We start from the raw sequence: 12,140 nt of genomic DNA on the forward strand, positions 1-12,140 counted from the left end.
ATAATTGTATATTTAGAAATCATGAGGAAGAGACAATATTAATCAATAAAATGTGTCTTTGCTATAATATCCTCGAAGAAAAAAGCATTACTTTCCCACCCCATAAAAACTTTTAGAATGATAGAAAAGATTTAAAGTTAAATTGTAAGAAACAAGCAAATACGATAGGATCACAGAATATATAAGTACTGAGACTCATGTGCCTGGATAAGATTACATGGCAACAAAGGTAATTAGCATTAGATCCCACTTATACCATGTATTGACATCAGAGTATTGAGAAACATAAAGAGGGCTGAGGAGGAGCCAGAGGATTTGAAAATCCTCAGTCAGTGCCTTGACTAGCAAATAATCCAAACTCAGATTTCCATAAAGAATGGGGAAATCCATAGAAGCCAGCTCTGATGACAGAACAAGAAGGGTAAATCCTGAGGCTCTACCACAGCCGCAAAAGTAAGAGCTTGATTTTAGTGATGGAGTCCTAATAGACTGAGGAAAACTATTAACAGGACATAAAAAATTCTTTGATGATGGATGGAGTGGTTGTTAGAAGGAAGAAGAGTCAAAAAGTGTGTTTTGTCCTGTTTTAAATGATGATGTAGATGTTATAGGGGACTAACAAGGGTGCTCTTGAAAGGGAGGAAGATGTGAGCTCAGGGATGCCCAAAGAAGACATAGCGTTGCCTTCCCCATTGCCTAGAGATTGAATACTAAGCCACAAGCATGCTGTGCAAGTGCTCTCCCATGAGTGACATCTCTAGCCTTAGAGTTGGTCTTTTCTAGAAAAGATTAAGTCTTTCAATGTAAGGGAAAGAGTCAGAGTAAGAGGTAAGAGACAGAATGGGATCAAGGAATCACTGAGTTCATGTAAGTTGTGGTTCTGTCTTTTCTGATTGTTGCTGATTTCTTAAGGAGCAACGCCAGTGATTAAAGAGACATCTGAGTCGGGACGATGTTTAGCACTCAAGCATGAGAATCTGAGTTTGATCCCCAGGACATATATAAGAGGCCAGGTACAGTGTTATGTGTTTGTAATCCCAGCTCTGTGAAGGCAGGGCTCTCTGCGAGCATGGCTTCCTTGGTAAGTCCCAGGCCAGTGAGAAAGCTTGTCCGGAAAAAATAAAGAGAAAGAGAAAGAAAAAGAAAACCAAGATAGATGAAGGATGAGGAATGACACAAAAGGACATGAAGCAAGCTGCTTTAAAAAATGACATAAGGTATAAGGCTCAATGACATGATAAAAATATTAATATATTAATAACTAAACAGGAGAGAAATAGATGGTGACCAAAGAAGCAGATGTTCAAAATGGAGACTGCAATGACAGAAGAAATAGAGAGGGAGCAGAATGGAAGATTGATTTATGGATATTAAAATCAAAACTACATTGTAGTTTTGTTAGAGAGTCGAAATGACACAAGGAGAAACTGTGAGGGCTGCTGATCGGCTTAACAAGTAGAGACAGTGTGAAGACAGGCTTGGGAAGAATGCATAGCTGCATGTTGTTACAGAGAGGGGCGAGCCTGGCAGTTAGGGAAAGGGACAACCACCCTCTCTTCAGGGCTAGGGACACAAAAAATCATAAGAAAACAATGACAACTACTTAGAAAGGCCACAGGTCTGGCAGCCTGTAAAGGGGACAGCCAGTTTTCTATGGGCAAGCTAAAGAGAAAACTAGGGAAATATGGGAGTTCTACATGTGATTTTGTTGATGTCTAATCACAAATTCTACAAGCTCAGTGATCATATTTCAGAAGACTAGAAGAAAAAGAAGGGATAAATGGAGTTCAGAGCTATGAAGTGATTCAACGTTAGGGAATCAGCAATGACAGGGGAACTTGAAATCCCAAGTGCAAATGGCAGAGGACTTCTGATGGTTCAAAAGTAAAGGGTGGTTCTAGGTTCTGGGCATCATTAGGATGAAGCAAGGCTGAGAACAGCCTCAATTAAGTGAGCAATAGATAAATACAGCATATACCATCAATGTATTTAAAGATGTTTGTGATAGGCACATGTGAAAAGCAGAATATAAAACTCTAATAGTACTGAATATTTTGTTTTTAAACAGACAAAATTAGTGGGAAATATTTACGATATTAACATTCTGTCTTAGGTTGAATTTGGGGAAACTTACTTTTTGTAATGCTTCCTTTCTTTTCGACCCCCCACCTAGCTTCCTCTCTCTCTTTCCCTCCCTTCCTCCCTCGTTCCCTCCCTCGTTCCCTCCCTCCCTCCCTCCCTCCCTCCCTCCCTCTGTTCTTCAGTCCTTTCACTCCTTTCTCTTTTATTTGAAACACTGCATATCGAAGTCAGGACCTCATATATACCACAAGCTCTCCTTATCCAAATTCTGTAAAAATTTGGTATCGTTTCCAGATTCCATAACAAAACTACTCTTGCTTATAATTATGAAATAACTCGAGACCTAATTTTTGACCCGTGCATTCTCTTGTGTCCTAAGCTGCTATTATTCTCATCTTTTGAAAAGAACTGAGCTTTCTCCATCATAATTTTTTCATTACATCTTAAAATGACAAACATGGTAAGCACACATCCCCTTGGTATGTTCTAGTTCAAGCACACAGTCACACTTCCTGCAGATGAAACAGCTGCTGAGTGGAGGACCTGCGAATTTGGAAAGAGGAGTGAGGGCACAGGTCTTGTCCATGAAGCTGCAGGTGCCTACCTGGCATACTGAGGTCTCAGGATCACACTGGCTGCTGTGTCCATTACACTGACAGGGAACACAGGTTCCTAGAGTTGGTCCAGGAGTCCGGCTACCTGGCTCAGAACGCAACCGGTAAAATCCTGGTGCACACATCTAGAAGAAAAGGAAAGCAATTAAGAAAGCCACAGTGGCACTGTTGCTTCATCCATACTGAAGGTCTCTGGTGATTTTAAAGATGACCTTGATCCACACCCCTCCATATGTGTATGTGAATTTGGAGAGCATCACTTACGTAATGCTGCTAGGTCCTTCTGTTCTCAGATGCAGGCAAACCCTAAGAAGCCAGATTTTAGCAGAGGAAAAGCTTTCATTTGCATCTTATGCCTTTAGCCTGCGAAGGCATGAAAGTGTCTTTTTATGCGAGGTTTATTTTTAACTAACATTGTCATATGAACTAACAAGACAACTCCAGTGTTCTCAACAGCCAAAAGCATACTTCTCTGTGCTTGATGGATAATTGGCAAATGTCCAAAGAAACTCAGCAAAGCAAAATAATAAAAATTTCCTAGGCACATTGTTTATAACAATATGGTTTAAAAATTACAAAAAGAATAAATTCAAAATAACAAAATATCTATGTATCTTGAGACCACTAGGTCATTCATAAAATTTTCTTCTCCTGATCTGTATTTTCTCATTTTGCAATAAAAATCCAAAAACCCACAGAAAAATTCTGGCAAAGTTGACATATGCAAATTCAAGAGTTTCATCTTCATAAAGGTTTTGTTATACAAAATATTTCAGAAACATCTCCAGATTTCTGCAAAAAGGGCATCAGCATGAGATGAGAGTGCCTTGTATTCCAGGCTCAATAGTCTCACTCATCAGACAATGTTTGATTTTTGATTAAGGGGTAGGCAGCAGTTCTCAGATACCACTGAGGATTGCAAAGAGGCCGTTTTACCACCTTGGTTAAGTAGAATTTTCTTTCTTCCCTTAAAAACCCTGCTCTTGTTGATGAGAGAATGACAGCTGGCTAAGTAGGGCGAACATGTTTTACCAAGAACTTCCTAATGCTTGTAGATGCTTTTGATCTGGCCTAAGCAGCCCAGGATAAAATATACAGAAATCCCACAGAATAAGCAAAAAAATCAATACTCAGTACTCTGTTGGTGTTCGTTTTGATTTGTTGACTATGTACCTCAATTAAGCACTTAATTAAAAGTCTCTTGGCTTTTATTAGCCTATAACAAATTCTGATGAGATTTAATGTCTTCAAATTTGAGCAAACCAAAGGAAGACCGAATCTAGTAGTCAACACGCAAACAAACAAATGAAAACCAAAACACAAACTTTGCCCATCTTCGATCTCATGGAGTATACGAATATATATATAGTGAAAGCATGTAATCATGTTATTGACAGTTGAGGCTAATTTTCATCATTGTTAAAGAAAAAGTATAGAAATTACTGCGGAAGAATTCACCAAAGCGTAACTCAAGGAACAACTGTCGGTGTGTTTAAAAGAGGGAGATGATGCACAGGAGCTGTGGAAATGGCACATGGGTGAGACATGGCACACAGGGACTATGGAGGTGTCACATGAGGGGATGGGGAAATGGCACACAGGGGCTGGGAGGTAGTGTACAGGAGACTGAGATGGTGACCCAGGGACTGGATAGGTGTCTTATTGGACAAAGTACTAATCACCTAAGTAGGAGAACAGGAATGTGGATCAGTTGAACTCATGTGAACATGGAGGGTGTGGCAGCCGCTTATTAACCCAAAGCTGTGAGCTTTGAGTTAGTGAGAACCCCCGTTTCAACTGTGCAATCTAAGTGCATCTCCCTCGACGCTCATATGCACTGACACATGTGAGAACATGCACAAAGAAGTCTACACACACTGCAAGCACACACATGCACCTCTCCTTCCTACCTCAGAACGGTGCACGGTATAGACTGCTACAAATTGTTACTATACTGACATGAATAAGTTTGCATTTTATTTACATGGATCTCACATTTAAATATCCTTCTAAATATTGTTATTTTGTTGGTTTATTTGCTCAGGGTTTGCCTGTGTGTTCGTATACTGTGCATAGCATGAAAACTATGAAAATTGGGAGGAATTTCTAAGATCTATTTTAGATCCTCACAAACAAACAAACATGACTTCGAAGAACAAAGTAAATAAATTTATACTTCATTGATTGAGGAAATTAAGTTCAGTGTCCCAGGCAGAAATGTATTGATCATCCTGGGATGGTTTGTATTGTAATCCACCAGGTATTGTTTCTTATTGTGACTCTTTTTTGAGCTGGTAGCAAGTAGCCAGCAGTGTCACAGCCCAAGTTCACACTGAGTTCTCTGAAGAATGTTCTAGACCTTTCCTTTGGTTTTCAGCTCTCTGGAGAATTTTGAAAGATTCTGATACTGGATTCCACCCCTGGAAATTATAATTGAGTTGGTAAAGAGAAGGACAGAGAGATGGATTAAAACTTTTGGGGAAGGTGTAAGTAGTGGTCATGGCCAAGGGTCACAAGCACACTCTTCATTCTGTCTTTTCAAGGTGTGTCTGAAAAGGCTATGTGAGTTTTTTGGGACTGGGGCCCAATAAATATGGGAGCTGTGGTTTCAAAGTTAGTCTCTGTGAAGGGTATGGGACAGTTATTGTCTTTGTGATGTGGCTTACTCATTCCACAAACCAGCAGTTGTTTCGTTGAAATCTAAAGTTTCTTCTTAACAGTTTAATATTGTATTCTGATGGGCTGTATTACTTGACAAAGGAAAAAAAGACTATTTTTCATTGTAAGAATTGGAACATCAAAGAATGTTTAAAAGAACACATTATATTTATTTTTTCTTTTTTTAATTTTAATTTTTATTTATTTACTTATTAAAGATTTCTGTCTCTTCCCCACCACTGCCTCCCATTTCTCTCCCCCTCCCCCAATCAAGTCCCCCTCCCTCTCTTCCTGAATCCTTTTGTATCCATTCTTTCCTTTAGACAAACAAATAAGAAACAAAAAATATGAAGGTGTTTTTAAAATATCAATGTTTCTGCCCTCACTGGAAAAAAAAAAACAAAATTCAATAGCATTAGAAAGCTTCAATTAGGACAGAAAAAGAACTATTTTTAAATTTTCTTTAAAAGTTCTTTTGGAACCTGAAGAAGGAGTTAAGTAAAGCAACAAACTTCCTCAAACTTCATTTTGTTAGAAGTTTCTCCCTCTTACAGTTAAAATTCTTCCAAGAATCTCTTCCCATGTCTTTAAATTAGGCAAAACTCAATTTTCTTCTGTTCTCTTTTTATCTTTCCTTTCATAATATGGCATTTCTCCAAAATATTGGAATCAGATTTGTAGAAAAATGTCAGGCAGTAGAGCTAATAGAGCGAAAGAAGAGCAGTGAGCCAGCATGTCTTCTCGGGGCTGCTCAGTATATTCCTCTCTCCTGGAAGACAAGGGAAGTAGATCCTTGCAGGTGCCAGAGAAGACACTCTACAGCAGATCTCTGCATGGCCTTTGCACACAGGCCAACAAAGCTTGAATTTTTATTCTGACCCATATTACATTCTATTGCACACAGTACTTTGAGTACTACTGGTCTCAGTTTCCTGTCCTGAAACGCATGGATCTTTTATATCATAATATTGGAATATAAGTTAATTTACATATTTGGAAACAAGTTTATTTCAGTTCGAATGACAGCTTGGCTACTGCATAGCTGTGTAATGGTTCCTTTCCCTGCCAGGGCCGTAGTTTCCCCACTGAGATCATGGAGATCATAAATAATACTGTGGTGTTGGTATAGGTAGGCTGTGAAATATGTTTGAGATTGATTATGCAGATAGAGTAAGTATGCAACAAATCCAGTTTTCTTTTTTGTAGAGGGACGTTACAAGGATCATTTAATCCACAATTTAATGCTTTCCATAAAATTAACATAAGTGCCATGTCCTAGATAAAATTTAGATGTTGTTGCTAAGAATAAACTAAAAATAAAGGCCAGTCATGATTGTTCTAAGTTTCTCAGGGGGAAAAAATAGGCAACACAGACCATCTATCCATAACATATCCCTTAATGTTTGGAGGGATAACCGTGTGCCACAAAACAATGCTTCAATCAACTATATACCACCCACACAATAGTGGCCTCCCAGGTTACTTTGTATAGGAAAAGAACAGTCATTTTCTGTGTGTACAGTCATGCCATGATGCTTACATAGGGTTGGAATTCCCTAGGGACACAGTTCTCACATGAGTTTCCACCATTAAGGAGGACAAGCCTGCATGAATACAGTCTTTGGGTCTCTCTCCCACAGGCTATGTTACCAACTTGACAGAGGAACCCTCAAAGGAAGTACGCATGTGGAAGGGGACAGGTCTTTGTCTACATTATGAATTTTGAATTTTATGACTTTATAATAAGTATACATTGGGGATTTAAAATTTCCATTGCCCAAACTGACAGGTCCTGATTTACCAAACCCCAGCACAAGATCATTCATCTGTGATCCAGAAGCCTTACTAAAATAAGGCCTGCCATGAGGGATTAAGAGACTGGAACTATCAACATATCAACTAGACATCATATTTAAACTTCTGATCTCTATGATGTCATTGCAGAGTGTCATAAAGCCAATGTTGAAATATCATAGAAAATGGTGCCTGCATGTAACATAAACTGAATTTAAGTTTAGGCCATAATCTTCTCCCTAATCTACTGTGGAAAGCAGGCTAAGCAGAGTGGTTCTGTAAACAGGTATAATGCAGCAGAGTGTGCTTTCATTTGACTTCTAAAAGAAATCTAGTTCCCACTGTCGATCATAAATCATAATAATTAGGTATTTTAAGGACTGGAAATTGTGATGAACAGAACTATACTGTCCTGCCACTCCAGGTATAAGGCAAAAGTGTAGTATCTTCGTAACCAGCTGTGCTTTAAATGGTAATACTTGACTCTGCCATCATGCAATCTCTTTTTGTCTAAAAATAGAAATGAATAGCTTACCAATGTAAATATCTATCAAATTCCACACCATTGGTGAAGATGTTATAAAGGAACCATTTTGTGTATTCATAACCCAAAGCATATGTTACTGGAAAGGGGTGGATTATTTCAAAACTGTGCCTAGCTCTTGCTTTGACGATTAGATTTTATGCCTGGGTAATTACACTTTAGAATCAAAATGAATTATAAATAAGATGTATAATGGATTAGAGGCAACGGGATGTGGAGAACATGTCAGGTATCTTATTATGAGAGATCAGCTTTTATCTCCATAATCTCCCCACTAAATCCTCACTGTGAACAGTGTTTGTAAATTGGATCCTGAGTGGAGCTCACAGGACACAGACAAAGCTGTGGGCACACACGCTTATGTGGACACATTATAGGTTTTTCTTAGTTTCTTTCATTTTCCTTGATTTAATTTGTTTTAATTCATGTTTTCAGATAATGGCAAGTCATAAAATCAATGCTAAAGTGTGTTTTACTCCTTTTAAAAGCCTCTAAATCCCAATACAAGCATTGAACACGAAGTATGTAGAGGTATGTAGGTTATACTGAAATATTTTCATGATCTTCCATATTTTTTTGTGGAAAATTGAAGAGACTAATATTAAATATATGGAGAGAAACTGAGACATAACATCTTTCTCCTCAAGATACTTGAAGGTCAATTTTAATTCTGAATATTTTCTATAGGAAAATTACCTTAGTGAGTTAGAACATTCAGAATGCCAACCTTATAGCTCAGGTAACTACATAACAGTAACTATATATAATAATAATGAGCTCTGTGACAGTTAAGGGATTTGGCCAAGGTCACACAGCTTTCCAGCAATGCAGTCACACAATGAAACAAAATTCCTATCTCTTTAGAAAAATTGAAAGTTATCTCTGTTCTATATACTTTCATCTTTCATGCTTACTAAAGATTTGTTCATTTTTAATGTGCATATTACCTCATTTTCCAGCTATATACTATATATGTTTGGAAGGCCTGTGTAGATAATGTAACAGTTTGCAGTGTGTAAAAATAGATGCACAAATCTACATGGGAAGTAGAAAAAGACAAGATCTTCTGGGTAAATTGGGAGCATGGGGACCTTGAGAGAGGGTTGAAGAGGAGGGAAGAGACAGGGAGGTGAACAGAGAAAAATGTAGAGCTTGATAAAAATAAAAAAAAAATTAGATGCACAAGGGAAACTAATACTTAAGAAAGACACGGGTTATTTGTCTATTTATGATATAAAATTGACTTATTACAATCAATATCACCTTTTAAGCAGAGGATGGAGCTACTTCAAGGCATTTCAGTTACCCTATGAAGTTGTCCTTTGAACAGTGTGGAGCTATGCAGCGGTGGCTAAGTTGAACAGCACTGAGTTTACAATGGGATTTTCTTCCATGAATTTTCTTTTCTATTAATCCTTGAGGTGATTCTCTCTGCAAAAACCCTAGGATCAGCAATAAACCAGCCAAAGTGCTTGAAGTGGTGGAGTGAGGTAGGAATCACAATATTCAACTTCGATTGTTCTTTGCACATGCCATTTCATCCTTAAGAAACATGTATTCGATACTTTAATTACATTCATTTATTTATTCATTAATTTGTGTCTATGTGCTTTGGTATGTGCATAACACAATGTGTGCATGAGGTTGGAGGGCAACCTAAGGAAGTCTGCTCTGTCCTTTCACTATGTGAGTCCAGGGAATTGAAGAAAGTCAGGTTTTGAAGCTTGGCAGTAAGGGCCTTTGCCTGCAAAGGCATCTCACCAATCCATATTCAGTATTTCCAAGATGTATTTTAACTTTGACCTGGAGTCATGCATGCCATTCTCAACAAAACTTCCAGATCATTATTTACAAAATAATCAGACTAAACTATTTGTACTAAAAGTATCATCAGTACATGGACCTATAATTAGTTTATGTGTCATAGCAACAACTCTTAATGAGTAACATTGACTACAAATCAATGATACGTGTGTTAGGTTCACAGCTCATCCAATCTTCATAAGATTCTTAAGCTGTAGGAGGAAGAGACATCAATGATATCCAGCTACCATGCAAACCGCACCAACTAATATGACTAATGAGAAAGAATTTGGGGTGCAGCAAGTTCCAGAAAACTCTTTAAGGACAGGCATTAAACTAGGGCTCTACAGAAGGCCAGATGTGGAAGACCAGATGTGATTTCATTAGTTACTCAGAGAGTTGAGTGTTTACCATGTCCAACCTAAAGAGGTTTAGAAGCCTATGCAAGCCCTGGACCATGATAAAGTTTAGTTTCAAATTCAGCCCAGTTCCTTATTTCTCCCAACTTTCCTAAATTGTGTCATTCCTTTTACAAGTTAATATTTGTAGAAATTGATTACACTACCAGATAGTATTCAAAGGAATATCCTATCAAAAAATGTTTTTAAAATTGTAGTGACTGAATGATAATAGCATTGTTGGAATAAATTTATGTCCCTTTGAGAAGACTATGTTGAATGTAACAGCCTGCTATTTAGTTCAGAAATTTTGTCTGTTCTATATAAAACACTCTCAAAACAGATATAATCATATCTTATAATCACTGAAGTTTAAATGCCTCTAACTGCTCAGAAATGGTGCCAAGACGATAGATGAGTTATAACAGACCAGCCTTTTGAAACACTCTCATCCCCCAAATGTGACTTAGCTTACAAATCTCTTTATTTTTATTTCATCAGCTTTTTCCCTGCTGTTGCGATTCTTTACAAGGTAAAGATTCATTATCATGTTGCCCCCGTGTTACGTGCTGCGTGTGAAGAATCAAGTACACAGAATAAGAGTATGGAAGTCAAGGGCAAAGGGGGTTTGGGAAGGACTCCCATTTGGCTCTGGAAGGGAGCTGAGCTTAAGCAAGTTGGTGATGGCTGGCTTACCTCACAGGACATTCCTGCATAGCCGGGAGGGCAGTCACATCTTTCTATTAAGTGTACTGGTGGGCTTGCTGTAGTTACGTGTCCTGGTTGAGCTACTTCCATGGAGATTTCAGAAATGCTAGAAGCGGAGAACAGAGTCCATAATCACACGGCCACATACAGCCTCCCAGAACGACTCAAGCCTTAAGGAAGAACCTCCTAGGGTTTCTGCCATATAGGGAATTTCTTTTGCTTTCTTGTTTTCAACGAACCAAAATACATATATTTATCAAGGCAAGGTGATATTCTACATTGTAGAAAGGGGTCATCAAGCTAATAACTACATGGTTTTGGAGCTGCTTAGATTCCAGGGGCTCAGTTGCCACATCTGATTACTACATTTTTATTTCCTCTAAGTCTGAGATTATGTATTAGGAAAATATCCACATAAATCCTAAGGAGTTTAGTAAATTGGATGTCAGCTGTCCTGTTGAGAAGTTATTATAAAGATTTTTTTTACCCCCCAGTTTTTAAAATAGGAGTAGTTTCATGCAGACATGGCCAATTAATTAGACATTTATATTCATTCAAACAGGCAACCCAAGGTCACTCTCTCTTAGAATGGCTCCTGTAGTCACAAGTGAAATTGCTTTTAATTTACTACTTTCTTCCTCTGGAGCCTCTGGGTGTCCTTTCAAGAACTTTGGAAAGCCTACCAGAAAACAATGCAGATATGAGCTAACCCTGATCTTTAAGAGGATAAAGAGCTCTCCAAATTAATACTTTATTAGCTAAATCCTTCAAGTGACTTAATTCACCCATCGTATTGGTGAGAAAGAAAATAATATATCCCCAGTGAATCCACTGGCACCTTTTCATTAATTTGAAATTATGCGTTAAAATATATATGCAGTCCATAAACCCAAACTATTTCATGACTGACTAACTGCAACACGAAAATGTTCTGCAAATAAACTTTTAAGTGAAACACTGAATTGTTTTGCCTCAATAAAAGGCACCTCCAGTAGCTTAAGGAGGTTTAATGATAAACTTTATAACAAGCATAGGTAAGTTTTATTGAATTATGAATGCCCATGCTGGTGTCACGAGCATTTTGATCTACACTTGGGAGACTTTATGAAACCAATCTTGGACTAAAATGCAGATTTTGCTTTCTCCTCGTTAGAGTAGCACAATGGTTATGAGCTATAAACAACCACTTCTCTCTGCAAGAGAAAAACTTGTTGCTTATCTGAGCAGCCTTCTCACTACTGAACCCCAGTGGGACTCCATAGCTACCTCAGGAAGATACACGCATCATCTGACCTTCCTTCTCTTGTGTACCTGTGTATAAGATAGCAGTGTTTAAAATTCTAGAGACTCTTGAATGGTGGCACCAATAGATAGTTCTACCACAAATGTTTCCCAGGTGATTAGAGGAGCTCACATGTGGGTGATAGGTTAGAGAGGGGAGACGGATGGAAGTGTAATGGCTTTGCTTGTGTCTGGATATGGCTTCCATTTAAGTGAGTGTTGAGTTTTAGAAGTTACTTTCTTCAAACTACACATGTA

At 38.1% G+C, this 12,140-nt stretch overlaps 1 protein-coding gene across 3 annotated transcripts in view; it reads right to left on the reverse strand.

The window, feature by feature from the left end:
- Lama2 (laminin subunit alpha 2) overlaps nt 1–12,140 on the reverse strand; it is a 583,059-nt gene that overhangs the window by 172,266 nt on the left and 398,653 nt on the right. For all 3 annotated transcript variants that reach the window (XM_041653904.1, XM_041653903.1, XM_041653905.1), the window contains 2 exons: nt 10,590–10,707; nt 2,687–2,821 (listed from right to left, as the gene is read on the reverse strand). In XM_041653904.1, the coding sequence (XP_041509838.1) occupies nt 2,687–2,821; nt 10,590–10,707 (253 nt within the window). The remainder of the gene's footprint in view (nt 1–2,686; nt 2,822–10,589; nt 10,708–12,140) is intronic.

The sequence above is a fragment of the Microtus oregoni genome, unplaced genomic scaffold (genome assembly GCF_018167655.1).
Source record: "Microtus oregoni isolate MIOR12 unplaced genomic scaffold, Mior012 000006F_ref0000085, whole genome shotgun sequence".
NCBI lineage: Eukaryota > Metazoa > Chordata > Mammalia > Rodentia > Cricetidae > Microtus > Microtus oregoni.